Here is a 26933-nt window from a genome sequence, read left to right as displayed (position 1 = left end):
CTAGCAGGAGCCAGAGCCTAGTGCCCAAGCCAGACTGCACCCCAAACTCACATGGAAGCCCAGCTGCCCCCTTCTCCAGCCCTGTAAACCTCAGCTGTTCACCAAAGGCAGTGGACAAAGGTCCCCAGGCTCGGCTCTCTCCACTGCATGACCTGGACGTACTCCCAGGAACAAGGAAAAGCAGGCACAAGCTGAGAAAGCGCCTTTGTAGGAGCCTTTGAGGGGCTCTTCCTTCCTCTGGTGGGGGCAAAACACACAGAAGAAGGTCTTTCAATCACATCCGCTACGGCTTTCTACCATCTCCATCATGTGGGGGTGAGCCCAGCCTGCCCTCCTCGCATGCGGCTGCTGTCCTGGGTCGCCAGCGGCAGAACCGGGGCTCCAACGCTGCAGCCAGACAAACCCCGACATGCTTGAGACGGGGAAGAGAGAGACAACCAGCAAGGGAGACGTCAGGGGCGGGGGTCCAAAACCATTTATTGAAACGGAACGGACAGGAAGTTCACATGAAACCAAAGCTGCACATGCAGAGGGAGGGACGATGCCTTGTTAGATTTCTTAAAGGGTTGCCGTATTTCTGATCATTTGAACAGCCTCTTTGTCATAGGATGCTACTTTGGGAAGGTAAGAGGCTTTTTTTTCCCCTCCACTGGAGTGGCATAAAAATAAATCTGTCAACTCATATTATATGCATACATATGGGGTGTATTTATTTTCTGTGGGAAAATATCACTCTATCAGTACTTAAAATTAAGTTTCGTTATACTTATTTTCTTTATCTTTTTTTTTGTACAGTAAACCTGAAGTCATCTCCTTAGGCTAGGCAGCTCCATTACTTACCTGTAATTTTTTTAGGCACAGATGCAAGGTATGGCTCATACGCCAGCCTGCTCCTGCTGTTTGAGAATGATCCCCGCTGCCTGTTCAGGTACTTCAGACCCCATCACCCAGGAGAAAAGCTGCTTGTTGGCCAACCTGGGCACATCATGTACAGAACAGCAAAACCCAGGGCATTCGCTACAGGAGGTCTAATCTGGATCCTTACGAATGGGAACACCTGGGACACAGGGAAACCTGGCAGTGGGGAAGGACCAGTGCAACACAAGAACATAAGTCAGGGTTCACTTTCTTTATAAAACAGGCGATATCCGTACAAAGTGGCCATAGCTGCAGGTGCCTGGCTGGGAGGGCAGGAGATTTAATACTACAAGTGAAAACCTTTAAACCTTTCCTGTCTCTCTCTTTTTTTTTTTTTTTGGACACACGAGTCTTGCATCTGTCTCGGTTCATGCATGTAACTGCAAAGCTTTGGTGAAGCTGGAGGGTGTCAGCTATCAGAAACCTGCCCATCCTTTGGGGCAAGGGCTGCCTTGCACAGACACTGTTGGGGACTGCCGAACCATGGGAGCCAAGTGACAGCCATGGAAGCAGTCTAGGTTTCTAAAAGCCTGGCAAAACACACCAAAAATGCACTCTGTTAAAGGCAGAACTGCAAAGACTGCTGCGATGGAGAGCTTGCTCCCTGGCTTCTTGGCAAAGTGCGGGATTTGCCACACGAACGTCCCACCTCTAACACAGCTGGCTGGCGATAGACAGCAATCCTTTTTTTCCTTTCCAGAGCCACAGCTAGTCTCCAGATGCCATGTAAAAGACAGCAGCAACCATAAAAGGCCCAAACATTATGAAGTTTGACTCTCAGTAAGATATGCAGGCAGGATGGGCAGACACTTACCCTGCCAGAGAAACAAGAGCAAGGAGGTTGGGAGGTGGGATGAGAGACAGCAAGTGACAGATGTGCTCCGAGATCTGAGATCCGCCGACTGAGCGAGACCCACACAACTCTTGGACACCATGAGATAAAGACGAGGCTGCACATGCCGGCTGACCTGCACAGCAGCCCAGCTCGCTCCCGTGCCCTGGGGAAACCTGCCCTCCAGCCCCACTGCCAGGCACTGCCCTCCCCAGGCCAGGGACACCTCTGCGGGACTGGCACACGGAGCCGCAGCAGAGGCAGGAATGTGGGAAGTTAATAGAAAAATAAGATTTAAAAAAAAAAAAAAGGCAAAAAACCACAATGAGCCAAAGGTACCCACACCACGAGCAATGGCAGGACACCTGTGGCAGGGGAAGGTTTGTAACCCGCAACTTGAAGGCAGTTCTGCCCCAGGGAATAGTCCTGCTCTGTCCATTCCAGCCTTTCTCTCCTAGAGACAGAAGTCGCTGCTGGAGGTGTGAGGGTGATCTGGTAGCGGTTCTGCTCGTGGGTGTGGCTGGCAGGGGGGAGCCGGGCTCCCCCCCAGCACCGGGTGGTCTCTGAGGAGTCCCATGGGTGCGCTGGGCAAAACACAGCTGCTTTTGGGCTAGGAGAAGAGAGAGAAAACAGAGCGTTGAGGCATTTTACTAGCACTGATTGGGCTGGTGCCCAGAGGAGGCTGGCAGGAGCTGGAGCAGGTCTGCTCCTGCCCTACCACCCCCGGTGGCACAGGGGCTTAGTAGGGACCCCATACACGTCCCCCCACCTTCCCCCAGGTCCTCCCTCGCAAATGCCAACCCGTCGCTTCATTGACAAGAGGCTGAAAGCACAGAGAGGGCAAGTGCATCCAAACTCCTCAGCTGGCACTGACCTTCACCTACTGACCTGCTAACTGAGCTTTGCAGAGCCTGGCCAGCTATCACAGCCCTGCAGCTCACTCGTGAAACCCATCAGTAAACCATGGGCACCCGGACTGCACCTGAAGCAAGCACCTGGGTCTCGCACCCTTGCTGCACTCCTCCTGGCAAGCCAAAAACATACCAGCCACATGAGGTGGCCACCAAGTCTACTGATGTGTCAGGACTCTTCTTCACCGGTCCTAAAGCCCCTAAAGCCCTAGGCAGGACCAGAGTCAAGCTCTTGAGCAGAGCTAGAAGGTGCTTGGCGTATATCGAGTTAGAAGAGATGGAAAATGGGAAGACCCAAGGTGCATGGTATGGACTTCAGGAAGAAGCAGAAGATGCTATGACAGCATCCAATGGCCCCGGAGGCTAAAAGAGATCCCTGTGAGACACCAGGGCACCCTTCTAGTAGCAGCAGATGTCTGGCAGCAAGGAACAAGCTACTGAGGGGATAGCACTTGCCAAGGCAGAGCTGGGTAAGCAGGGAGGCAGGACAGACTCACCCTTGGCATCTCACCCTGCCTGGTGGTACCACAGGGTGGGTAAGCATCAGGCTGCTTCAGGATCTAGACCAGCTCTCCACGCTATCAGCCTCAGCCCAGAAAGCTCATGGCCCTTACAGACACGCATGACATCTGCATCAGGGAGAGGGCCAGGCAACTTTCACTCCCTATGCCCTCCCCAAGCAGCTCCGGTTTGGGCTGTTGGCCCCAATCCCCAGGGAGTCACTGGCAAAAACAGCCCTGGAGGGCACCAGGACACTCAGATCCAGTGCTGCAGACCTCACCCTGCAACGCTGGATGGCTAGCAGCAGCCAGATGGGCTCTTGATAGGGCTTATGCACAAGCCACGAGACCCTTCCACAAGGGAAAGAACCTACGATACAGCAGATCTTCACCTCACATGTGCTTTGTACCACCCATCAAAGCTTACCAGTGCATGGCTGGAATTACCCCCTGTACAGAAATGGCAATTAAACAAACCGTGTGGCAATCAGATGTGGAGACAGCCACCTTCTAAAGCGAAGAACCCACACTCTGCTCTTTTGCTCTTCAGCTCTTGGTGCAAAGAAAAGCCCCTAGAGGCTTCCTTTCTGGCCATGCACCAGCTACAGCAAGGCAATTCCTGTCTACTAACCAGGCAGCGTGAGCCTCCCTGTGCCGAGACCCCCAGAAACCGCAGCACAGAAAACACCGAGCGCAAAGAGCAGAGGAATGCCCTTACCCTGTCCCTGCTCTCCTGGCTCAGCACGGAGGCGTACGTCCCATAGGAGTTCACGGGAGGCTCCAGCGGGCTGCCGATGCTCCCGAAGCACTCTGCAGACGAGCTTGGAAAAGGGTGCTGGGGCACGGAGGGAGCAGAGCTCGGCTGCTTCTCGGGAATAAGCTGGTATGAGGAGGTGGGGAAAAACCCCGAGTATGGAGCCATGTCTTCCTGGGAGCCCCCGCTGCCCTCAGTTTCCATGCTGCATAATCCGTTCAGGTTGAAGTGTATGGCCGGCGTGCCAGGCCCTGGACTCAAGCATCCCTGGTGCTGGGAGAACAAGTCTTGGCTGATGCCATAAAAACCAGGCTGAGCTGGCGACCCGAGGAGTGGGCAAACATAGTCCTGCCATGGGCTGGGGCTGCTGCTGGGAAGGAGGTGTGGAGTGGAGTCGGGGCTGTGACCACACAACCCATTCATCGGCAAGTGACGGTCTTTCGGCTGGTTGGGTGGTCCCATGTGGCTCTGGCACTGGCTGGGCAGGGAGAAGGACCGGCGAGCATCCTGGGTGGGATGCACAGCTGGGAAGTCACCCTCCAGCTGCCGAGCCCTGGGTGCCTCCTGCGGGCAGGGGGCTCCCGGGGATGCGCCGGGCACGTTGTCCCACGCGGTGCCCTGTGACGGCGGGAAGAAGCGACGCAGACCCTCCTCCCCAGCTGGCCTCCACTGCAAGCCGTCAGACAGCTCTTCCTCCTCAGCTGGCTCCGGCAGCAGCGCGGGCGGCCGCTCCGGCACAGCTTGGAGGGGCTGTTCCCACAGCGGAGCAGGGAGCTGGCCAGGGGCCATGCCAGGCTGCAGCACATTCTGGGGCAGGTACTGCGAGTCCTGGGCCTCCACGTGGGCCTGGTACGTAGCGGTGCCTCCACATGGGCTTGGGGACGTGCCTGGCAAGGGACAGACCTGTTGTCCTCCCTCGTGCTTGCTCACCAGCATGGTGTGGATGTAGGAGAGAATATCATTGCTGGCAAGGGAGTCATTCAGGGATGGGGTCTGGTCGGGGTCCATATTGACCATCACCCTTTTCTCATCCAGCAGCAGGAGCTCCAGGTCTTCAGCATTCAACCCCAGGCCCTCCAGTGCACTGAACAGCTCACTGTTGGAACAGCTCTCATCATTTTTAATTGAGAGTGAGTCCAGGGTGGCCAAGAGAGGGTCCTCCTGCTGCAAATCCACCAGCTCCTCTTTGAGGTTGCCCCCACCTGAAGAAGCTGGAGCAGCGCCCATATGCCAGGCATCTTCTCCTGCATCCAGCAAGGACACGTCCTCAAGGTGGTCCACGAAACTGCTGCTGAAGGAGCGGTTAGGTGTGGGAGCTGGGTGGGAGGCGTACACCGCCTTGTCCTGCCGCATCACAGCGCCCAGCAGAGAACTGGGGTCAACGCCATCCTTCTGGGAGCGCCCTCCATGGCTGTGGGAGGTCTTCTTGGACTTGCTGGTTTTCCCTTTGCTCTGGAAAGGGTCAGGGAAGCCTGGGATAGGGTAAGTGCTCTGGTATAAGAGCGCTTCTCCTGTAGCAAAAGTAAAGGGAAGATGCATGGACCGTTTCCGAAGGTGCTCTCCTCCTTCTTCATCTCTGCAGGGCAGGAAGAAGAGACCAGGGCTTATATATGCACAAACACATGCCATGAACGGCTTCTGCAATGGGTAATTGTGATTCCTGCAACCCAAAGCCCCTTTGCTATGACCACCATCCCCATACCGAGCAAAACCACACTCATATACATTTATGTATGCTTTTACGTGCAAATACACAGACGCATACATATTTTTATATATACACACACATACAAACACATATCTGTAGCCTAACCAAGAAGATACTTGAAATGCAAAGGGTAACAGAGCTCTGCCAGACAGGAGTCACACCTTTGCCCTGCTCATCTATGCTGCAGCCCCACGTTGGGCCGCTGCCATACGGCAGCCATGTTTGAGGTCCTTGCTGCTCCTGCACCTGCCTGTCCCTACAGCTGCTGGAGAGCAGCCACCAGTCTCCCCAGGCTAAGTCTGGAGCAGTGCCCAGGACACCGGGGCAGGGATGTGAGGTGCAGGGCACTGCTCAGCACCCTCTCATACTTGCAGGGTGGCCTTGCAGAGGGGGATGTGGCTGAACAGCATCAAAGCACAGTATCCTACGGCTGCTCCTTTAAAACGCACAAGAAGCAACGACGAATCGAACACCCTGCTCTGCTCGGGGCGTCCCAGAGCCCACACCAATGGAAGAAGCCAGCCTGTCCCCATCCCAGCCAGGGCTGGGCCCGCCGGCACTCACACGAGGGGTCTCTGCGTGACAATGATGTACTCGGGCTTGCTGTTCTTGTAGACCAGACGCGCGTTGGCCTGCACCCACTTCCAGCGGTTCTCCTTCGTCAGCAGGCGGAAGACTGTCAGGCCGCTCTCGCCCGTCTTCATCACTGCCGGGAGGAGGAAGCACGCGTGTCAAGGGCTGTCAGCATGGCACTGGAGGCAGGGCTGCCGATTCCAGCCCGGATAAGCAGGTGGGGTCACAGCAGTAGCATGGCTGGCGCACACAGGGGACACCACCCCGGCTAAATACCCTTCCTTACACTCCACCCCAAGCTCTCTGCAGTGACAAGAGCATCAGAGGAAGGCATAAAGCAAAGCATCCTATGGGGAAAGAGCTGCCAGGCTCCACATGGCAGCCAGCGGAGCTGCCCATAGCCCAGCCCACTCCTCAGCCTCAGGGGTGGGCACGAGGGACCACGGGAAGGGACTCTCACTCCTGACATGGTTTTCAGCACAGTACAGCATGTCGGCAGCGTGGATGAACTGGTAGCCGGTGCCACACATCCGCAGCTCCGCCTCGGTGTAGCCCAAAACGATCTTCCCCCTGCGGGAGATGGAGAATGGACCCAGCTCAGAGACGAGCCGGCGTGGGACATCACCCAGGCAGGGTATGGACTGGCAAGCTGGAAGCCCGCAGCATCGCCCCTCAGATCGGCTCTGCCGCTTACTTGGCATCGCAGGCCAAGGGGGTGAAGTCCAGCTTGTGCTTTGTCCTGAAGATCATGTTCTTGGTTCGGATCTGCAGGATGGACGGGGGCTGCAAGGGGGTGGAGATAGCGAAGAGAGCGAGCTGGGGTGGCAGTGCAGACCCGTCTTCAGACCTTTTGTTCTGCCCGTGAAGGAATTTCAGCCTGCCTTGCAGGCTTAAAGCCTGGGAAGAGAAGAAAAGCTCAGTGTCACACAGAAAACTGGGTGGAGAGAGACGAGAGGGAAGAGAGCTGCACGGAAGGCAAGCCACATCGCTGCAGAGTTGATGCAAATAATCCCTTGCGACTTGTCCCTTGCGACTCCAGTGCTCCCCACTACAATAAGATGGAGGATCAAAGTGACACTACACCGAGCTCCCCGTGGCAGCAGCCCACTGCCGGCCCGGGGCTCGGACGCACAGCGGCTTGCAGGACCGAGCACAGGCTGCAGTTGCATCAGGGCATCGCACAATGCACAGGCTGCTGCATTTTAACCGAGCTACATCACAGCCCCATCAGGGATCATAGTATTGCTTCTAAACAAGGGACAGCCAGGAATCTTTCTTTGTATTGAGTTTCCAGACTAAAGCGGGATGAGAGGGAGAAACAGAGTCCTTAGACCTGTGGTTCCGAAGGCAAGAACCCCATTAACTTGCAGCAGAGCAGAGAAGGGATGAACATCACCTACTTGGTCTTAAGAGACGCCATTAACACGAAAACCTGGGAAAATATGTGGAAGAAAAGCACTTCTGTTCAAGATTCAGCATCTCTGAGAAGAGAGGAACAAAACTCACACAGAGAGGTTGTAGGTACAGACCAAACCTATGAAAAATAGCAGAAATAGCTCCTTGTTGAGACAGGCAGGTGCCGTACGTGGCAGAAAGGAGCGCCGGGTCTTTCAAGGCCAACTTTTATGCTCCAGCAGTGGCACAGACCCCTTGGGGTGAGCCTGCATCCTCCTGCTGTGGAGGTTGCAGTGCAGGTCTGTACTCACGAGGAAGCCAGAGGAATTATCCAGGAGGCAGCGAAAGCGGCACACGAAGCTCCTTTCCAGAAAGGAGGAGTTTTCTGGGGGCAGCTGATCTGGCTTGCAGGCGACAGCAGAAGAGCTGAGACTCTTCCCTCCTGTAGGAGAGAGGGACTGAAAGAGGAGCAAGCAAGGGTCTCCAGCGATGGCTGGAGGTCCCCAGCATCAGGGACTGCGGCAGTTTGCAGAGGACAGCAACAGAAATGCAGGAAAAGCCACGATGTTTGGATGAAGCCATGGCTTGAGCCACAAGGACGCAAGCCCCCTGCAAGCTGGGCTCCCTGGCACACGTGGGGAGCTACATATCTCGTGCCAACCAGGACGCCTGGCTCCCAGCCTGCGTTTACCTTCCGCAGAAGGCTCACCCTCGGGACCGTGGGGTGAGTTGAGTGCCCAGCAGAGGTTGCGTCTGAATTCCTCCTGGTCCTCGGTGTGGATCAGCTCAAAGACGCTCTGGTGCATGACATCTGTCTAGAGAAGAAAAGTAACGCGTGAGCTCTGTGGCCTGCCCCCAGGTGACAGTTTTCACATCCCACCTGGAAACAACCTGTCATAACTCCAGCTGGCCATATCTCACACCATTTCTCTGGTGCTCCACTAGGTCCCTGGCTGACTGAGGGACACCTTCCACCAGAGCTGATGCTGGTGGGAACAGACAGCACATCTAGCTCTAAGGACCCCTTGCCCATGTTGGGCCAGACCTCCCCTCCCCATCCTAAAGAACCACTAGCATCAGAAATACAGCTCCGCTCTGACACACTCGTCCCTGTAACACGGTGTCCTTCAAAACCCTACTGCTGACTTATGGGATGAGACGAAAACTCATGAGTGAGTTTGGGAACAAAACAGCAGCAAAGCCACCCCATTCTTACACTGTTCCCAAGAGAACAAGGCACCTGCTCCGGGACTTGCTCCCTCTGCCCAGCTGGGCAGTCCTCATCTACTCCAGATGTTGGGGAAAGCCAGCTGTGTGGGAGCAACAGCAAACCACAGTAACTGAAGGACTGTAGGCAAGTCCCACTTCCCCGTAAATCTGACCTACTGCCTTCCAGGTTACCCAGGTGCCCAGATAACCTCAAAGCATTGGAGCCTTATGGGATTTACCAGGGGTCACCCAGGGAAGTGGGTGCCCAAAGGCAAACTGGGCAGGGAAACCCAGACGTCTCACCATGGCATTACACAACAGGGCCATGAACCTCATAGCCTGCCAACATGGCTGGTGGAAAGCATCTGTGGGCTAGCGGAGTTGTGTTGACACCTCCCAGTGACCACATCTGGCAACATGGGGTCCAAATTCACGACACCAAGGAAAAGGCCCATGCAGCCCCCCCCAGACCCTGTGGTCTCTGCAAAGCTTCCTCCCTGCAGGGAACTTGGGGCTATTCACCACCACCACAGAAAAACCCAGACTGCAAACCCACCACAGCGAGCCTGAGGTGTCCCACCAACCTGATGAAACCCCAGATAGTCCTGAATTGTATGCGAGGAGTAAAATATCAGTCCTTCCGATGTCACCACCAGCACGAAGCCGTTGAGCGCCTAGGAGAGAGAGGAGATCAGCAGGTACGTGCCATGTTCACCTCACCCTTTTCTAGCAGGGCAGCAAGTTCCATCCTGCTCAGACAATGGTCACCCGAGCCCTGGCTGGTCCCAGCAAGCAGGCAGCTGACCGCTGCCCCACCAAGGGGAAGGTCCAGGGCAAGAGATAAAGCACAGGAAGCCCGTCCCAATGGCACCTCAGTGCGGTTAACAGCAGGTGCTGCCCTGGCTCTCACCAAATCCTCCAATGCACTGTTCAAGCGGCTTCTTGGTTCCAAACCCTTGTGCAGGATGGGAACAGCACCAGAGACCTCCATCCTTGCAATTGCCTCTATGCACGTACCTCGTCACGGTGCTGGAGCGCATGCACCTAAACCACGGGTTTTCGCAGACCTGGTGAGTCTGCTTTGCCTGGCAGAGGTCAAGGCCTGCAGCTCATTCTCAGATTATCCTCCGCTCTGCCTCGCTTGGGCAAACTCCACGGAAGGCTGGACGGAGAAAAATGGGGACCAACGCTGGCAGAGCTATGCTCACTGAGAAAACAGACAGTACCTTCTACTGGGTTTCTTTGCGGTCACTTAGCTCTTCCATACAGCTGCCTGAGCATATCCTAATCCAAACTGATGGAAAACTTTGCTTTCATCCCGGGAGCATTTGCTCAGACTCAGATTTGGACATTTATACTTATCCTATGCGAAAAGCAAATACAAATCTCAGAACAGCTTGCAGAACGAAACTGGACACCATCAGGAACTGGTCCATTCTGGTATTCTGGTGGAAACAAGACTTTCCGACAACCTTGAATCAAAAGAGCGTTTCATGTCGGCTGCATTAATGCTGACCTGCGTCTACCTGGGCGGCTCTGCTCGTGTAGCTCCCATCTTCCTCGCAGCCTGGGAGGGTCTCAGCAGCCGTGTGCGGCTTAGGACAGCGTGAGCCTGGAAAAGCGGGGGTTGCTCCGTGGAGAGCAAACCTGCCACAGATCACCACATGCTGCCGGCGTTGGCTGAGCGCTCCCTGCTGCTGCTTGGCCCACGTGGATGGGGCTACGCCTGCAGGTTTGGGAGAAACCCAGCCAGCTCCCGGCCTTGTTCACGTCCCTCCTGTTCTCCCCAGGCACCAGAGGAGAGGCCTGGAGAAGGACCGTGGTGTGCCCGTGTGGGCTGCCAACAGGCGAGGAACAAGGGACCAGCCTAGAGGTGTTGTCCCCACTGCCTGCTCCCTCCTCCTGCCCTTGCTTGCCCTGAGGTCGAGGTGGCCAACCCAAGGCTGCAAAGAGCTTTCACCAGTGAAAACAGAAAGGCTGAAAGCTAAAGCATAAGAGTTTGGTTCTTGAAGCTGTAACGAAAAGGTCCGGTTTCTGGAAAGCCATTTTCTTCCAAAAACAGGAGGACACGCTGAATCTGGTCCCTGGATTTGGGTGAAAACTGCAGAATCGCTGGTTGACCTCAGAGTACTTTTTCTTTTTGGCAAATAAATGATTCACCCAAACACGTACCCAGCGACAACCTGCTGCAAGGCACTCATCCGACCTGCACAGCACCGTCCTTCCAAAGCACCACATGGCAGCGAAAGGACCAAGCACCGGTGTTTGTGGGCTAAAGGGCATCTGCAGCCACCCATGCCTGGGATGCACCCGTTAGCCACCAGACACTCCCAGCCACGCTCCTCTTCCTCTGGAGCTCTCCCTCTGCGTGGTGTACGGATTTACACACCGCAAACACCCCAACTCGGAGCACATGCTCGTTCGTGCATGCCATCCACCTCGACGCCAGCCTCTGTTTTCACAAAATAAACACTCAAGCTGCTTCACCCATGCAAGCTCGAAGCACTAAGCCCTCCCCACAGAAAACAGCAAATGCAGCCATCAATCTGAAGTTTCTGATGTATTTTTAATGCTACACAACTTACGTATTTTACAGTTCACTTGCCCGTCCATCCTCTCCTCAGGACTGCAAAGTCAACATCCAAGGGAGCATTGCGTTCCCAGGCAGGAATGGGCTGAGCTGATCGGAGCCTCCGTCTTCCTCAGAGAGGCTTATTCCTACCAGCTTAACAAATTTAGGAGGTAATCGGTGTTTTCTCTGAGCCAGCAGCCCCAGAGCTTGCAGGACAGGACCCAGGAGAAAGGACCAGGGTGCTGGCTGACGGTGTCCTTTGCACCTGGAGATCCATGAAGATAAGAAGGTGCAGAGGAGCTTCCCTACCGGTTTGGGAGTGCAGCTGCTGTCCCAGGAGCCCTGGCTTTTCATCCCTGCTCCCAGGCATCAGGCAGGAGCTGATGCGTGTGAAAGGACAGCTAATACAGGCACCAGCAGGATCCGGGGGAGCACCCCAAAGCGCTCCTAAGCGCGGCAGGCACGCAGGCACTGCGGCAGCCTTTGCCAACCGTGGGGCACGAGCCCCGGTGGCGCAGAGACCGGTGCTTTGAAGACCATGTCATCACCTTGCCAGGGCTGGGAGCAAGCCCACAGGAGTCTCCCCCTGACCCTGAGTGGTAGACGTCACTCTGTGACTCAGTTTCCCCAGTTCTGAAACAAACCGTATAGACTAAACACCTATAGCAAACACCTTCAAGCCCATGGTGCTCCCTAAGAGCAAAGGTCATGAAAACCCAAGAAAATCATCGGTTTAGCTCTCCAGAAGCTGAACAGCTTTCAGAGATGTGACAGCACCATCCGGCCACCCCTCCCTTAGGGCAACAGGTCCCCGGCAGGGACGCTCCTGCCAGTTCCAAGCAGGACCCCGCTAGAAGGCAGGGCTCCTCCTGAAGCATGGACCTCAGAAGCCCTATGGCTGTCCAGAGCCAAAACCGTCCTGTACCACCAACCTGGCTGCAAGCAGGGAAGCCACAGTAGCCAGCCCTGGCCTATTTCCCCCACTTCATAAAGTATAGACATCAGGACTAATTGGGGTCTAGCATGTAGCCTCAGCCAAGTCCAGCTATTGTTGCTGCCAACTCCCGTTTCATTGTCCAGGTCGGTTTCTCCCCCCTCTCCTTCCCTTTATTCTGGGCACAAATGCTCTCTATTTACTGGGGTTGATCCAGTGTGTGGGAATCTGCTGCAGAGGTTAATTAGTGCTGCCAAACGCACTTTAACCCTTTGAGCAGCTTCAGAGGCATTGCTCTGCCACGGCAGGAGCAAGCAACGTCTTGCAGCACTCTGTCCTTCCCTAACTGCACTGACCAGCAGGCAGATTTAATACCCTGCAGCCAGCGACATGTACCTGCACCGCTGTGCGCCTGGGCAGAGGTGGTCCACCCAGTTCTCAGCCTTGCTGAGGCCTTTCATGCTTAACCTCAGTTTAAGATACCATCTTCTGCTGAGATTGCTGCAGTACAGAGCCTTGGTGGAAAAGGACAGACCAAAAAAGTAAGGCTGGAAAATTAGAGGAGGGAAAGGGGAGAACCAGGGTGGACCACAAGATGAGACAAAGGAAGTTTGGATGTCCAAGGTGACAGACCGGGTGGAAGAGGTTTTATAAACACGTAGGAGCATTTCCTTGGGGCACAGAGGCAGGTCTTGAGCCCCTGCCGCGTCCAGCATCATGCAGATGGACCCCTGCGAGAGCCAAACCTAAACCCAGAGCTTTTAACACCCAGCTTGGTACCTCTGAAAGAATGGCATCAAATTCTGGGAGGAGTTAAGGAGCAGGACATCAATCCCCAGCAAGCCCTGCTGAGCACGGTTTTGTTATAGCCACAGCGGAAAACCCTCAGTTTTTTGGTTATTAACCAGCCTGGCTTTAGCATTTCTCTCATTAGGGGCTGAGACCCTGGCTCCCCAGCCCTCAGGCAGGACAGCAACTACACTTACTGCCGAGAGAGCTTTTGGATGGGAGCTGGGGCTGACCAGCACTCTCGCCCCGCTCCGGACGACAGCGCCGCTGCCTGTGCCTGGGTGCCAGGCGCGGAGGCGAGACCTGCGTCCTCGCAGGACCCCGCGCTGCCGGAGCCTGAGCTCTTGCTATTCACTGCGCCCGGTCTGTAGACAGGAGGTCACCTCCTGGCGTCTCCGAATAAGCCGTGGAAGCAGCAGGCTCAGCCCAACCGTGCTGCAGCATCACCAAAGGAACCAACTATAGGCCTCTCGCAGAGCTCCTGGGATACATCCACGAGCCCTGCGTATATGGGCTGAGCATATGGCCCATCAGCACCTACCTATGTGCTCGGTGTCATGCATCACTGCCTGAAAAATCAGGGAAGACTTCCACCACGTCTTCCTCCCTGTTTTCACCAGTGTTTGGACAACAACCCCGAGCTGGGACCGGGGTGCCCATGTTGAGAACTGCACTCAAAACGTCTTGCTCTGCTTGGGTCCCGTGTCACACCTATGGCCCGTTTACACACCAGAGCAGAGAAGCAGAAGAGCTGAATCTCCGTACTCAGAAATTCAGCGCCGCTCCCACCAAGATGGAGAGTTTCTTACACACAGACAATTAACAGATGGCAATTTTCTCCAGGAAGGATGGGAAAAGGAAGGGAAAAGCAACACATTTTCTGCCCCAGGGACCTGAAGAGGTCTTAAACCTCTGCTCAGTCAGGAGCACTATGAGCTACACCACATGAAATCGCTGCTTTGCCAAAACATCCTGCAATCGGTAACAGAACAGCCGGCTCTTTGGGTAAAATTCAAAGGAGCTGAAAAGGGGACAAGAGGAAAATCCCTTGGAGGCATCTGCCAGGGAGAGGTGGCCGGCGAGGAGCACTAACCTGTAGGAGCAGCTCGCCCTCCGGTACGGCTGCCGAGCCTGGAGCTGGTCCGTTGCCGCGGTCTCCATCCCCCTCCGCTTCTTTGGCACCGCGGTTCTTTAGAGCGACTGCATGAAGCAAAGGGAAGGGACTTCAGTGCCGTGTAACGCACGCAAGCCACCATCGCGAACATCCAAAACGTGGAGCTGGCTGCACAGCGGGACAACGCTGTGCCAGGGGAAGCTGCGATGTAGTCAGCCCTTTGCTTCACCCCCCACAGGAGCTGATTTTGACAGGACACTTCCCCCCCACCAGACCTTTAATAACCTACAAGTGAAGAGCAGTTAAGGCCAGGGATCATTAAAGCAGTCAGGTGTCGGCAGAATACCCGCGGTCCTGCGTCGACCAGCAGTTACCTGCAACCAGGAGCACAAAAGGGCACGAGAGCTCACCGGCTGGAAATCTCTCTTATCATTTAGCAACAGCAACCACGGGGGTCCCCAGTCCCGACCCGGACACGGAGCCAATGCCTCGCACCATCCCTCGCAAGCACCCCGCTGGCTCTCGGGCTGCGGCAGCAGCTCTGCCCTCGCTGGGGGAGTCGCTGCACCCCGCGTTTCTTTGCGATGCTGAACGAGAAGGGGTCGGCTCGTGCCTGCCCCGACGCCGCAGAGGACAGCTGACCTACAGCAGCAGCAGCCTGCCCTACGCGAAAGGCGTCGCGGCAATCCCCACTCTTCCAGGATCAGGACCGTGCCATTTTGAAGGCTACAGGCAGCCCAGTCAGTGATATCTCGTTACAGTTCAGCAACGTAACGGGTTTAGTCAATCAAATTAAGGCAAGCCACAGCTCACAGTGGGAGAAAAACAACACAGAAAAATGCACACATGGAGGCAAAGACAGACACCCGAGATCGCAGGCAACCTGGTAGCGATCGATGCACAATAAGTATGCGTGAGGAAATCCGCCACTCAGCTTAACTAAAAGATGGGTCTGTGAGTTTTGTACCGTGCTCCTCAGGAGAACAAATCCCGGGGATATTTTAGGGTGGATAATATTTAAAGAGCAAGCTGACAACCAGCCGGTGCATGGCAGGCCTGTCCAGGAGATGGCAGAGAATGCAGCAAAGCCGGGAAGCTTCCTGCACGCACGGCGAGGACAGAAGAAGGCATCTGGCCACCGAAAAACCAGCTGCTCCCGCTGATACGTGGGAAGAAGGGTGAGAGGCAGCAGCAGCAGCGACCACTGCAGCCTGCCCTTGCTCCTGCTCAGAGAGAGCAAAAGCTCTTCTGAATTTGCCTTTCCCAGCTCCTGTGCCGCGCGTGCCAAGGAGCTGCCACACTCGGATGCAACAGGAGCATCAAGTGGACCCTGGAAGTAATTTAACGCCCCATAAAGCTGTCAGCGGGAGCAAAGCCACGAGCCGAGACAGAGCAGCAAGTCAGAAGGCACCAGCCACCAGCGCATAAATGAAACCAGGCTCTGCAACGCTCGGCTTGCCTTGTGCTTTGCCAAAGCAGCTGCTGAAACTCAGCTCCTCCATCTGCCTGGAGCAGATCTTGAAGGACCCCAGCACCTGCGTGCAGAAGCTCATGGGTGAGCAGCTTCCCAGCCGCTGCGAAAGATGGATGCTCCAGATGCATCTCTGAGCCTTCCATGACCACGAGGCCCAGAGCTAAACCCAGCAGTGCCCGTGTTCACAGGGCAGCCACGAGCTGAGGGGCTGGTTCAGTCTCCAAAGTGGAGTCTCCCCACATCTGTCAGCATCTCTCTACTGGGATAGGCAAGCACATAGCAAAGGCACGCCGTCCCCTTCAGACCTGCTCTCTTCCACTGCCAGGGTTCCCCTTCCAGCCCAAAGTCACCCGCAGCCTCCATGGGCGTTTGCTGGGCGCTGGCTCGCAGGTAGGTGGGAGCAAGGAAGGATGCTGTGGTCTGCAGGGCCTGACTGGTACGCACAGAATCACCGAATCACTAAGGTTGGAAAAGACCTTTAAGATCATCAAGTCCAACCATCAACCTAACACCACCGTGCCCACTAAACCATTTTCCAAAGTGCCACGTCCACATGTTTGTTGAACAACTCCAGTGATGGTCACACCACCACCTCCCTGGGCAGCCTGTCCCAATGCTTGACCACTCTTCTCGGTAAAGAAATTTCTCCTAATATCCAATCTAAACCTCCCCTGGCACAACTTGAGGCCATTTCCTCTTGTCCTATCGCTGGTTACTTGGGAGAAGAGACCAACCCCCACCTCACCACAACCCCCTTTCAGGCAGTTGTAGAGAGTGATGAGGGCTCCCCTCAGCCTCCTCTTCTCCAGACTGAACACCCTCAGTTCCTTCAACCACTTCTCATCAGACTTGTGCTCCAGATCCCTCACCAGCTTTGCTGCCCTTCTCTGGACACGCTCCAGCAACTCAATGAACACAAGGCTTTGGGGACAAAATACACTTCCACCAGACCCAAGACCATCCCAAAGATCGATTCTGCTCCACAACCAAACGCAAAGCATGTCCTGGTTGTAATACTACTTTTAATCAAAAGAATTAAAACGGATACGGCAGCAAAACCCCCGCTTCAGGGAGGTCTGTGAAATTCCCCTTGGGCTCAGCCTGCCCAGACGATTTCAGGAGCTATTTGAATGCCGAGGGGCCAACAACCGGGGATTAAGTTTATGGCACGTGTTTGTCCAACAGTGGGTCGGTCCCAAGCGTGCTGGGGCGGACACGCACACGCTGCCATGTCCCAAGTGCTCTCCCACCCCGAATGCCACCGCCCGGGGTCCCCTGCCTGAGTGGGAGCCCGACAAGCTGCACAAAGCCCCGGGCAGGCGCAGGCCATCGGGCAGAGCAAGCACGGCGGCCGCAGTTCCCAGGCAGGGTCGGGTGGTGTGGATGGAGCAGGTTTCGGGCAGAGCCCTTCCAGCCACTCGCTCTTCTGATCCCTGGGAGCAAAACATAGGAGCTATGAATTATTAAAGGTCTTATTAAAGACCTTTATTATTAAAAGACCTTAATTATTAAAGCCCTCCTCTGCTAGCTGCCAGACCGCTGTGCGGGAGGTGCAAGATAAAAATAAACCCGGATGATAAAAGAGCAACTAAAGGGTGCTCAGAGGTCTGGTTTAATGGTTTGATATTTCCCTGCAAAAGGAAAACTTGATCACAGCCGCTGCCTAAAAATAGACTTTGCTATCAGCACTTGGGCTGCTCCTAAGCTCCGGGGCCAGAGGAAACACAAGTTAAAATCAGAGGATGGCCCACTGTCCTCCATGGAGATGCCTGCCACCACACCCAGCCTGCTCCTGCAAACAGGACCGAAACGCTGGGGCAGAGGAGCTGCTCTCATATAAACCAGAATCCCCGCGGGGTTATTCCCCGTGACCTTCACCAAACGGCACATTTTCATCCAGGCCACCTAAGGAACCCCCAAAATGACCCGCTCTCGGCTGCGGACATCTCAGGCTGGCCTCCCGCCCGGTGTCCCCCGGCTTTGTTTCTCCATAAATAGCCCCGCGCAGCCCCTCGGGCCAGCGATTCAGCAGAACTGTCGCAGCGCATCAGCCTGATGGAGCGGAGACGAGCCGGAGAGCCACCGCGGCATCCATCCTCCCCGCCACAGCATCCTCCCCGCCCGCCCGGCTACCCCGGGGAAGGGCAAGGCAGGAGCAGGGTGAGCTCAGCACTGGGCGAAAGGCAGTCTTCCCAACATAGCACGTGCTATGGGCAACGTGTGGCACCTTGGGCAGGGAGACAAGGTGCAGTCTTCACCCTCACTGTGTAACTAGGGACAGGCGTTTGCAGAAGGAAGGGAAGGGGAAGGGAGGGAAAGGAAGGGAGGGAAAGGAAGGGAGGGAAAGGAAGGGAGGGAAAGGAAGGAAGGGAGGGAGGGAAAGGAAGGGAGGGAGGGAAAGGAAGGGAGGGAGGGAAAGGAAGGGAGGGAGGGAGGGAAAGGAAGGGAGGGAGGGAGGGAAAGGAAGGGAGGGAGGGAGGGAAAGGAAGGGAGGGAGGGAGGGAGGGAGGGAAAGGAAGGGAGGGAGGGAGGGAGGGAGGGAAAGGAAGGGAGGGAGGGAGGGAGGGAGGGAAAGGAAGGGAGGGAGGGAGGGGAAGGGAGGGAGGGGAAGGGAGGGAGGGAGGGGAAGGGAGGGAGGGGAAGGGAGGGAAAGGAAGGGAGGGAGGGAAAGGAAGGGAGGGAGAGGAAGGGAGGGAGGGAGAGGAAGGGAGGGAGGGAAAGGAAGGGAGGGAGGGAGGGAGGGAGGGAAAGGAAGGGAGGGAGGGAGGGAGGGAAAGGAAGGGAGGGAGGGAGGGAAAGGAAGGGAGGGAGGGAAAGGAAGGGAGGGAGGGAAAGGAAGGGAGGGAGGGAAGGAGGGAAAGGAAGGGAGGGAGGGAGGGAGGGAAAGGAAGGGAGGGAGGGAAAGGAAGGGAAAGGAAGGGAGGGAGGGAAAGGAAGGGAGGGAGGGAAAGGAAGGGAGGGAGGGAGGGAGGGAAAGGAAGGGAGGGAGGGAAAGGAAGGGAGGGAGGGAAAGGAAGGGAGGGAGGGAGGGAGGGAAAGGAAGGGAGGGAGGGAAAGGAAGGGAGGGAGGGAAAGGAAGGGAAAGGGAGGGAGGGAGGGAGGGAAAGAAAGGGAGGGAGGGAGGGAGGGAAAGGAAGGGAGGGAGGGAAAGGAAGGGAAAGGAAGGGAGGGAGGGAAAGGAAGGGAGGGAGGGAGGGAAAGGAAGGGAGGGAGGGAGGGAAAGGAAGGGAGGGAGGGAGGGAAAGGAAGGGAGGGAGGGAGGGAAAGGAAGGGAGGGAGGGAGGGAAAGGAAGGGAGGGAGGGAGGGAGGGAAAGGAAGGGAGGGAGGGAGGGAGGGAAAGGGAGGGAGGGAGGGAGGGAAAGGAAGGGAGGGAGGGAGGGAGGGAAAGGAAGGGAGGGAGGGAAAGGAAGGGAGGGAGAGGAAGGGAGGGAGGGAAAGGAAGGGAGGGAGGGAAAGGAAGGGAGGGAGGGAAAGGGAGGGAGGGAGGGAAAGGGAGGGAGGGAGGGAGGGAAAGGAAGGGAGGGAGGGAGGGAGGGAAAGGAAGGGAGGGAGGGAAAGGGAGGGAGGGAGGGAAAGGGAGGGAGGGAAAGGGAGGGAGGGAGGGAAAGGGAGGGAGGGAGGGAAAGGGAGGGAGGGAGGGAGGGAGGGAAGGAGGGAAAGGAAAGGAGGGAAAGGAAGGGAGGGAGGGAGGGAGGGAAAGGAAGGGAGGGAGGGAAAGGAAGGGAAAGGAAGGGAGGGAGGGAAAGGAAGGGAGGGAGAGGAAGGGAGGGAGGGAAAGGAAGGGAGGGAGGGAGGGAAAGGAAGGGAGGGAAAGGAAGGGAGGGAGGGAGGGAGGGAAAGGAAGGGAGGGAGGGAGGGAAAGGAAGGGAGGGAGGGAGGGAAAGGAAGGGAGGGAGGGAGGGAAAGGAAGGGAGGAAGGGAGGGAAAGGAAGGGAGGGAGGGAAAGGAAGGAAGGAAGGAAGGGAGGGAAAGGAAGGAAGGAAGGGAGGGAGGGAAAGGAAGGGAGGGAGGGAGGGAGGGAAAGGAAGGGAGGGAGGGAGGGAAAGGAAGGGAGGGAGGGAGGGAAAGGAAGGGAGGGAGGGCGAGGGCGGAAGGGAGGGCGAGGGCGGAAGGGAGGGCGAGGGCGGAAGGGAGGGCGAGGGCGGAAGGGAGGGCGAGGGCGGGCGGGCGGGCGAGGGCGGGCGGGCGGGCGAGGGAGGGAGGGAAAGGAAGGAGAGAAGTGGCTTTTCCTGGACTCCCTCACTCCAGCCACAGGAGGAAGGTGAGGAAAGGGAAGGTGGTTACCCTGAAGCAGCAAGGCTTGCGCATTTTCCTGCCATTTCTTCAAAGAAAAAGAAAATAGCTTCTGCCGGGACCTGCAGGCTGTTTCGCCACAAAAGGCCTTTTAGCGGAGAGGAAGAAAACCTCTCTCCGCCTGGCCCCATCTTCAAGAGACGAGCTCCCTGCCTGCACCTGCCTCCCCCCAGGAGGGGGACGCTGCCTGCACCGTGGTGGTCCCCGCGCGCCCGCCAGCTCTCTGCCGCCGGCCGTGTGCTGTGCCCCCGGGAGCAGGAGGACCGGGGGCCAGCGGGGGTGGGATGATCCCCCCTCCACCTCCAGGACGGCGCGGTGCCCGGCGCCGGGCAGCTGCTTCCCGTGATGCTGAAGGGGCACCTCGCCGGCCGCCAGGTCTGCACTGAACTCCTGAACCCGCCCGGGCTTTGCAGGCCTCCCCACCAGCGAGTGGGTATTAACATTTTTGAGAGGATATCTCCCAGCCCCCTTCCCTCCACACTGAAAAACCTCCACGTGGGAACGGGGTTTCTGCGAAGGAGGAAAACGAGACGACTTGGTCCCAAACCCACTCCAGGCCTTGATGGAGGAGAAGCAGCAGAAGGAAACCCAACCTCTTCATGGCTCTTCAAAGAGCAGCGAGGGGTCGTTGTCTCCCCACCGCTGCCAGCTTCATTTAAAGGAGGTGAGAAAACGCTGGACCCAGCTGCCAGCGATGGCAGGGACACCTGCATGGCAACTGTTAGCCGGAGCAGGTCTGGCAGCGGGGAGGGCGGAGAGGGGTTTTGGTAATGGTGCTCCCCACGAGCGTTCTGCCTGAGGGCTCAACACCCTGGTGCCCGTCAGTCACTCTCTGGGGGAAGGAGAAATTGCTTCATTTATTTATTAATGAAATCGCCTTCTCTCCACCCCTCTCTTTCTGCCCTTTGTGCCAATTCCCTGAAAAGCCCGTATTCCGCTCACGCAGCTGTAAAAAACCTTACCGTGAGGGATCTCCAGACCTTCCTTTCCCACCCACCTCTCCAGATCCAAGATGCTCGCGGGCAGAGGGACCTGCAGCTCTGCTGCCCAGTATACGCGCCCTTGCATTAAATAACCCCTCAAAATTGTTCTCCTGCACTTTATTGCAAAGGAGGAACAAAATATTGAAAATTTAGGAAAAAACCTCTTTGGGCTTCTTTTGAATGTAGCTGAGGTTGTTTCATCTTTGATCTAGAAGAGTCATTTAAAGAGAAAAGCGGTTTCCCCCCCAGCCAGAATGATATTTTCCTTTTAAAATAAATAAAGGGCTTTCCCCCACCGTATGGAAAGTCCTGCGGATGCGCTCACGCAGGTCCCGGGGAGGGGGTAAGCGACGCCGGCCACAGCCCGTGGGCAGCGGGTGCGTTCCCTTCCCCACCGCGGCAGCCTTAGGTTTCCCCGTATCAGACATCGCCCGTCTCCGTCCGTAAAGTACACGGACTTTACTCTGTCCGTAAAGTATATCCTATTCTGGGACATTTTTTTTTCCTTGTTGAGCATGAACTGAGCTCTTCCTAGCCAACGGAAAATTATTCCACTTCCACATACAAGGAAGACTCAGCAGATGTAGCCAGCAGCTCCTCTGTAACAGAGAATTTGAAACGCGTTAGAAGGAAAGAGCATCACGGAGTCGGTGAGGGAAGCGGGCAGAGGTTTGCTGAAACCGGGCAGCAGAGCTGTCTCCTCCCCAGCTTGCCGAGCCATCAGATCGTTTCTCACCGCCGAGCTGTACAGAGCCCGTTTTCTAGCAACTGGCAAATACTTCTTGAGTTGCTCTTTGCTTATTCATAATGGATACTACAGTTTTCCTTACCATTTCATAATACCTGCCACAGCTCCCCGTTGACACCAATTTCATTAAAGAGATTAATTATTTATCCGTGCCTGAACGGTGCGGATACACCACCTTCCGTGAGCGCGCGTGGTGAATAATGGATGGCTTGTTGAAAGATCTAATTGCACTTCTAAAAGCAAGGAGGCTTTGGCTACGCGTAGCTTTCTGTTGGGTCACCGAAGGCGCTTGGGTCTCAAAGGGGGAAGCACGTGCAGAGGTTTAAACAAGGACAAAGAGGACAAGGACCTGCCAGGCTTTCCCTTCTTCTCGCAGCATCGATAGCGGTTTGAACCCTCCCGTTCCCACCACTCGTCCCACCAGGAGCTTTAGGTGTGCATCACCCCAGCCCAAAACCTGAACCTGGAGTTTCTTCCCAGCTCTGCTCCCGCGCTCATGTTTGAAGGAGCCTTGAGAGACGCCGGCTGCTCGTAGGCAGCAGAGCAGGAGCCACCGAGCGCCCAGCGTAAACCCCAGGGACCTCCAACAGCTTCCTACCAGCTACTCTCCTGCGACCCAGGGAGAAATATTTGGCAAGGAAAGCACGCAGCAGGAAAACTGCCTACCTAAGGGCAGCCACAAGACTTTCCCAGCTTAAACTGCTCCTCCAAGGCCAGCTCATTACCTAGGCAATTAAGAGAGCAGGGTGATCACAGGACTGGGCTTTATTTTCTTAAACCACCCCTTAGGCTTTATTGCCACAGCTATCTGCAGTACGTGGGCCAACAGCTCGTAGGGTGGGAGAGCAACGAAGTGAACAAACGAGTAACGTCAGTCATCTCGAAACTACCGCACGTCGGTAAACGCACGTCGCAATCTCACGCCCTCACCCCTAAGCAGAGATTTTAGGGGCACAGTTATACGGTCTACAATAACAACTATACAATTTAAAGCACTTTTAAAGCCTGACCCGACTGCCAGGGAGCAACTTAGGCACTTTTTGGGCCATCACAGCTCCAGCAATAACTGCCTGGATGCACACCATAGTTTAAAGGGTTAGGTTTAGCCCTGAGGCTGCACATCGAGCCCGCAGGTGCCACCTAAGATTTTAAGAGGACCCTGGGAAACCCCCCAAACGCTCAACACCCGCAGGAGTCTTATTTTTTTAAAACACGCGTGAGAGATACACAACACTAACCTTCTGTATAAAATGTACCGTGCCCAGCTCAAAGCCACGTACAGCCCAAAACGAAGGCTGCCTCTGCCCCCCGATCCACAGACTGTGCAGCTGATAATCCATCTTGAGCCAAAAATTTCTAATGCCACAATACATGCCAGGGTATTTTCCCCTCTCCTCCCAGCCAGCAATGCACCCCAGCTGCCCGGAGGCCGTGCAAGCCCAGCGCTCCGGGTAGGATGCTGCACACAGGCAGAGGTGCATCTGCATCCCCGAGGAGCCCCATTTCAAGCAGAGATAGCCCATGAGTGGCTTACAGCAAGGCTCAGCAGCGGAGTTCAAGCACACACCTCTTGGCACCACGGACCGAGCTTTTCTTACCCCTCTCCCTAACAGTTTACGTACCCCAGACTCGATTCAGAGCCCCACGTGAAATCAAGGCTGCAGGTCAATCGCTGGATGCTGGTGCCACAGCAGCCCCGAGAGCGCTTTGATTTAAGCCGAGTGAACAAACCTCGCGCCGCCTCCTCCCCGGCTTCAGTTCGAGGAACGGCTGGAAAAGCCGTGCTGCGTCGCAGCCCTCCGGAACAGCACCAAGCCGGTGAAAGCCCGACCGAGATCGGTTCAGGCGACCACCGAGTCCCGGCAAAGCCCCGCTGTGCAGGCGCCTGGGAACGGAGCCAGGCGGGCGCAGCGCCGCGACAGGCACGGGACCCCCCGCGACACCGAGCTGGCCCCCCGAGGGCAAGTGAGTGCTCGGGGCGGGGGGCTGGATCTCCCATCCCAGAAGGGCCGGGCGCACGTAGGACGAGGAGGACCAGCAGAGCTTGGAGGACCTTCCCAGCACGCGGCAGGAGCATGCTGCCAGAGATACTGCCCTGAACCGAGCCCTTGCCCGTCCTGAGGTCTGCCAATCGACGGCCCCCCGGGTGCTACCACAGCCGTCACCCGACAGCCACGTGACGAGGCGCCTTTCAGGCATCTTCCTTCTTGCTAACAAAGCACCACGCAGGGCAAGACCCAGCGACAGACCTTCCCCCGGAGCACCTTCCTTTCTTCTCTCCCCACTTCCAGAGGGCGAGGACGGCAGAAGAAACGGGGACCCTCGCAGCAGCGTTTGCCAGGCCCTAGTGCCAAGGGGAGGAGCGGGGAGCAGCCTGCCAGGCACCGCTGGGCTAAGCTGCCGGCTCTCACCCGCCATGACGTGCTCGGCAGACCCCAGCGTGGCGGGATGTGGGGTACGAGAGAGGGAGGAGGAGGATGGCCGGGGCGAGGCTGCTCTGTGGCTTGGCTTCACCGCACCGCTCCGAGGACGGTCCTCAGCATCAAGGGGGAAGAGAGGAGGGAGCTCCCGGGCTTGGGGGAGATGCAGACCACCGTGCCTGGCTCCTCAGCGCTGGCAGCCCTGCAGCACGCTCCCACCTCTACCGAGCCACACGTGCTGAAAGAGCCTTCCTCCCTGCTCTGCAGGGGGCTAAGATGGTGAACAAGAATTAAAAATATTTGTCCCACCAAGGGGGAATAAAGAAACAAGGCATTTTGGGGGAAATGTTGTGGAAGAAAAGAGACCTGGATAGGAAAGGAGGAGGTAGAAGCCCTCAAGTCAGCTTGCACTGGCAATTGGATAGGACCCTCGATTTGCAAGCCAACGTCAGTGCCTTTTGGTCTTCCAGGAGCGAGGTGGTGGACTCACCATCACTGGAGTTGTTCAAAAAACATGTAGATGTGGCACTTCAGGACATGGTTTAGTGGGCACGGTGGTGTTGGGTTGATGGTTGGACTTGATGATCTTAAAGGTCTTTTCCAACCTTAATGATTTGGTGATTCTGTGCGTACCAGTCAGGCCCTGCAGACCACAGCATCCTTCCTTGCTCCCACCTACCTGTGAGCCAGTGCCCATCAAACGCCCAGGGAGGCTGCGGATGACTTTGAGCTGGAAGGGGAACCCTGGCAGTGGAAGGTCTTAAAAGGTCTTTTCCAACCTTAATGATTCTGCGATTCCCAGCCTAGGCTAACGGTGCTGGGTTCGCGTCAGTGCTGCTTTACACAGCAGGATGGGATGTGGGATGGGCAGGGCTGGGCTCCTCACTGGGGTCCACCTCCCCGGCAGGACATCTCTCCCAACATCTTAAGTCCTCCCGTGGCCCTGCTCCCCCACCTAAATTCACCTCTGTCATGGTAAGCAGCGTTCCCGCGGGCAGAAAGCATTTGTATACACTTTGAGCCGCAAAGCCAGGCAACGGGGTAAAAGAAAGGCACCTGGGTGTCTCGCAGAGGACAGCAGTGCTGCTCCATCATGAGAAACACCTCTTCCACCCCACCATGGATCAAACCTGGCATGCTGGGATGTGCTTGCTGGTGGCTCAGCTGGCTCCCCACCATCCTCATTGGCCCTGCACTGTGCCACGGGAAAGCCTGCTGTTCTGGGGCAGGCGCTCTGCAATCCCAAGGCACTTCGCTGCTTTATGTCCTGAGGGCCAGACGGTCTCTTCAGATAGCCAAAATCAGAGGGAACCCCTGTCTGACGTCAGGATGCCTGTCCACCCAACTTGCAGCCCAACGCTCGTCTAAACAGCGCTATATCATTATTGCTATACAAGGCAAAAAGCAGTGCCTCCTTCCAGGAGACCATGGCCAAGAGCTATCATGGCCAAGAACCCTCCTTCCCCAGAGATGCTGAACGCACGTGGCTAAGTCCTGGCACTAAACCACTTCCCGCTTTGGTAAACTGGAAAGATTTGCCAGGCAGCAAAAAAGGAACAGAATTTCTAGACAAACCCACACACGGATGCTCTTGTCCTTTTGACGGAGACAGTCTGGCATCAGGGGCTCCACAGCAGACACCCAACCTGGTACTTGGCACATTTCCCTGAGGAAATACTTGTTTAGATAAATAACTCTGCTTAACAAATATAACATCAGGTGGTCTCTGAACCACTCCAAAGATTAAAGAACAAAACACTGAATGGCCTTAAATCCTCTGAATTCTATCACCTAACTGCAGGCCTAAAACCATGCTCCCAAACAAGCAGAAAGGGAGCAGGGACGGTTTCAATTCAGGTCATATAAAACATAAAAATCCTCATGCATGAAGGAAAAAACACATCTTTTTAAAAAAATCAAACACCTCTTGGCAATATCTCCCCAAACCAGTGTTCAAAACTCCACTGTTCAGATAAAAGCACGCGCAGATGCTCCCTGCACGCGGTATCTCGGCCATCTCCGAGAGCTGAACAGGTTTGCTCAGCCGATCCAGCCTGACCTGTGCAGATTGGCCACTGCAACGTAAACACAGGGACGTGCATTTTAACGGGAGCTATGAAGCCTGCTCTGCATTTTGACGAATTTATCATGTGGCCAGAAGACGATCGGGAGCCCGAAACAGAATAAGAGAAGCTCCCAAAGATTTTACCAGCGACCAAGATCTGGAACCCACCTGGGTTTGAATCACCTATGCCCGTGCAAATTTACCCATACGCAACCTAGGCGTAAATCAAGATGCTGAAACAAAATTTAAAAAATAATTAATTTCCAAATAGCCAGGAGAAGGAGACATACGACGGATTAGTTAAGACAGGGGCTAGTGAACAGCAGCTGGCATGAACCCGCTGGGTGAACCGATGCTGGCCATCGTTCTCGCTACCCGAGACCCGCTCCAGGAGGACACGCTGCAAAGGCGTTTCTCTCAAAGGCTCGGCAGCACGCTCTCGTTTCTGCCCTCACTTTTCCTTGGTCTTCTTTCGGGGAGCGCCCAAGCAGGGCCACGCTCGAGCGAGGGAGAGGCCAGCACCTCCCCGGTCAATACAAGGGTCTGCGCTGCCCGTTTCTGAGCTGCCTTCTGACAGCTCTGGGAGGGGCTGCCTGCCCCAAAAAGACCCCCAAAAGACCCCAAACCCTTCGCGTTTTCCAATGTGATCTCACACAGGACTTGTCAGCATTCAGCAGCTGAAACAGCCTCCCAGGGACCCCGTTTCACAAATCCAAGGATGCTGAGCGGGAGTCGGAGCA

The 26933-nt window shown here is 56.0% G+C and overlaps 1 protein-coding gene across 1 annotated transcript in view; it reads right to left on the bottom strand.

The window, feature by feature from the left end:
* Positions 1-539: 539 nt before the first annotated feature.
* The window catches only part of LOC309406425 (aryl hydrocarbon receptor-like), a gene marked incomplete at its 5' end in the record, with an annotated part of 30265 nt that continues 3871 nt past the window's right edge, over positions 540-26933 (bottom strand). The window contains 9 exons of the mRNA XM_082001588.1: positions 540-2360; positions 3880-5491; positions 6188-6329; positions 6657-6766; positions 6891-7093; positions 7903-8033; positions 8283-8406; positions 9385-9474; positions 14189-14295. Of these exons, the coding sequence (XP_081857714.1) occupies positions 2205-2360; positions 3880-5491; positions 6188-6329; positions 6657-6766; positions 6891-7093; positions 7903-8033; positions 8283-8406; positions 9385-9474; positions 14189-14295 (2675 nt within the window). The 3' untranslated portion in view covers positions 540-2204. The remainder of the gene's footprint in view (positions 2361-3879; positions 5492-6187; positions 6330-6656; positions 6767-6890; positions 7094-7902; positions 8034-8282; positions 8407-9384; positions 9475-14188; positions 14296-26933) is intronic.

This window comes from Phaethon aethereus (assembly GCF_964289735.1).
Source record: "Phaethon aethereus genome assembly, chromosome: 6".
NCBI lineage: Eukaryota > Metazoa > Chordata > Aves > Phaethontiformes > Phaethontidae > Phaethon > Phaethon aethereus.
The sequence above is the reverse complement of the archived record's forward strand: the minus strand, read 5'-3'. Positions and strand labels throughout refer to the sequence as shown.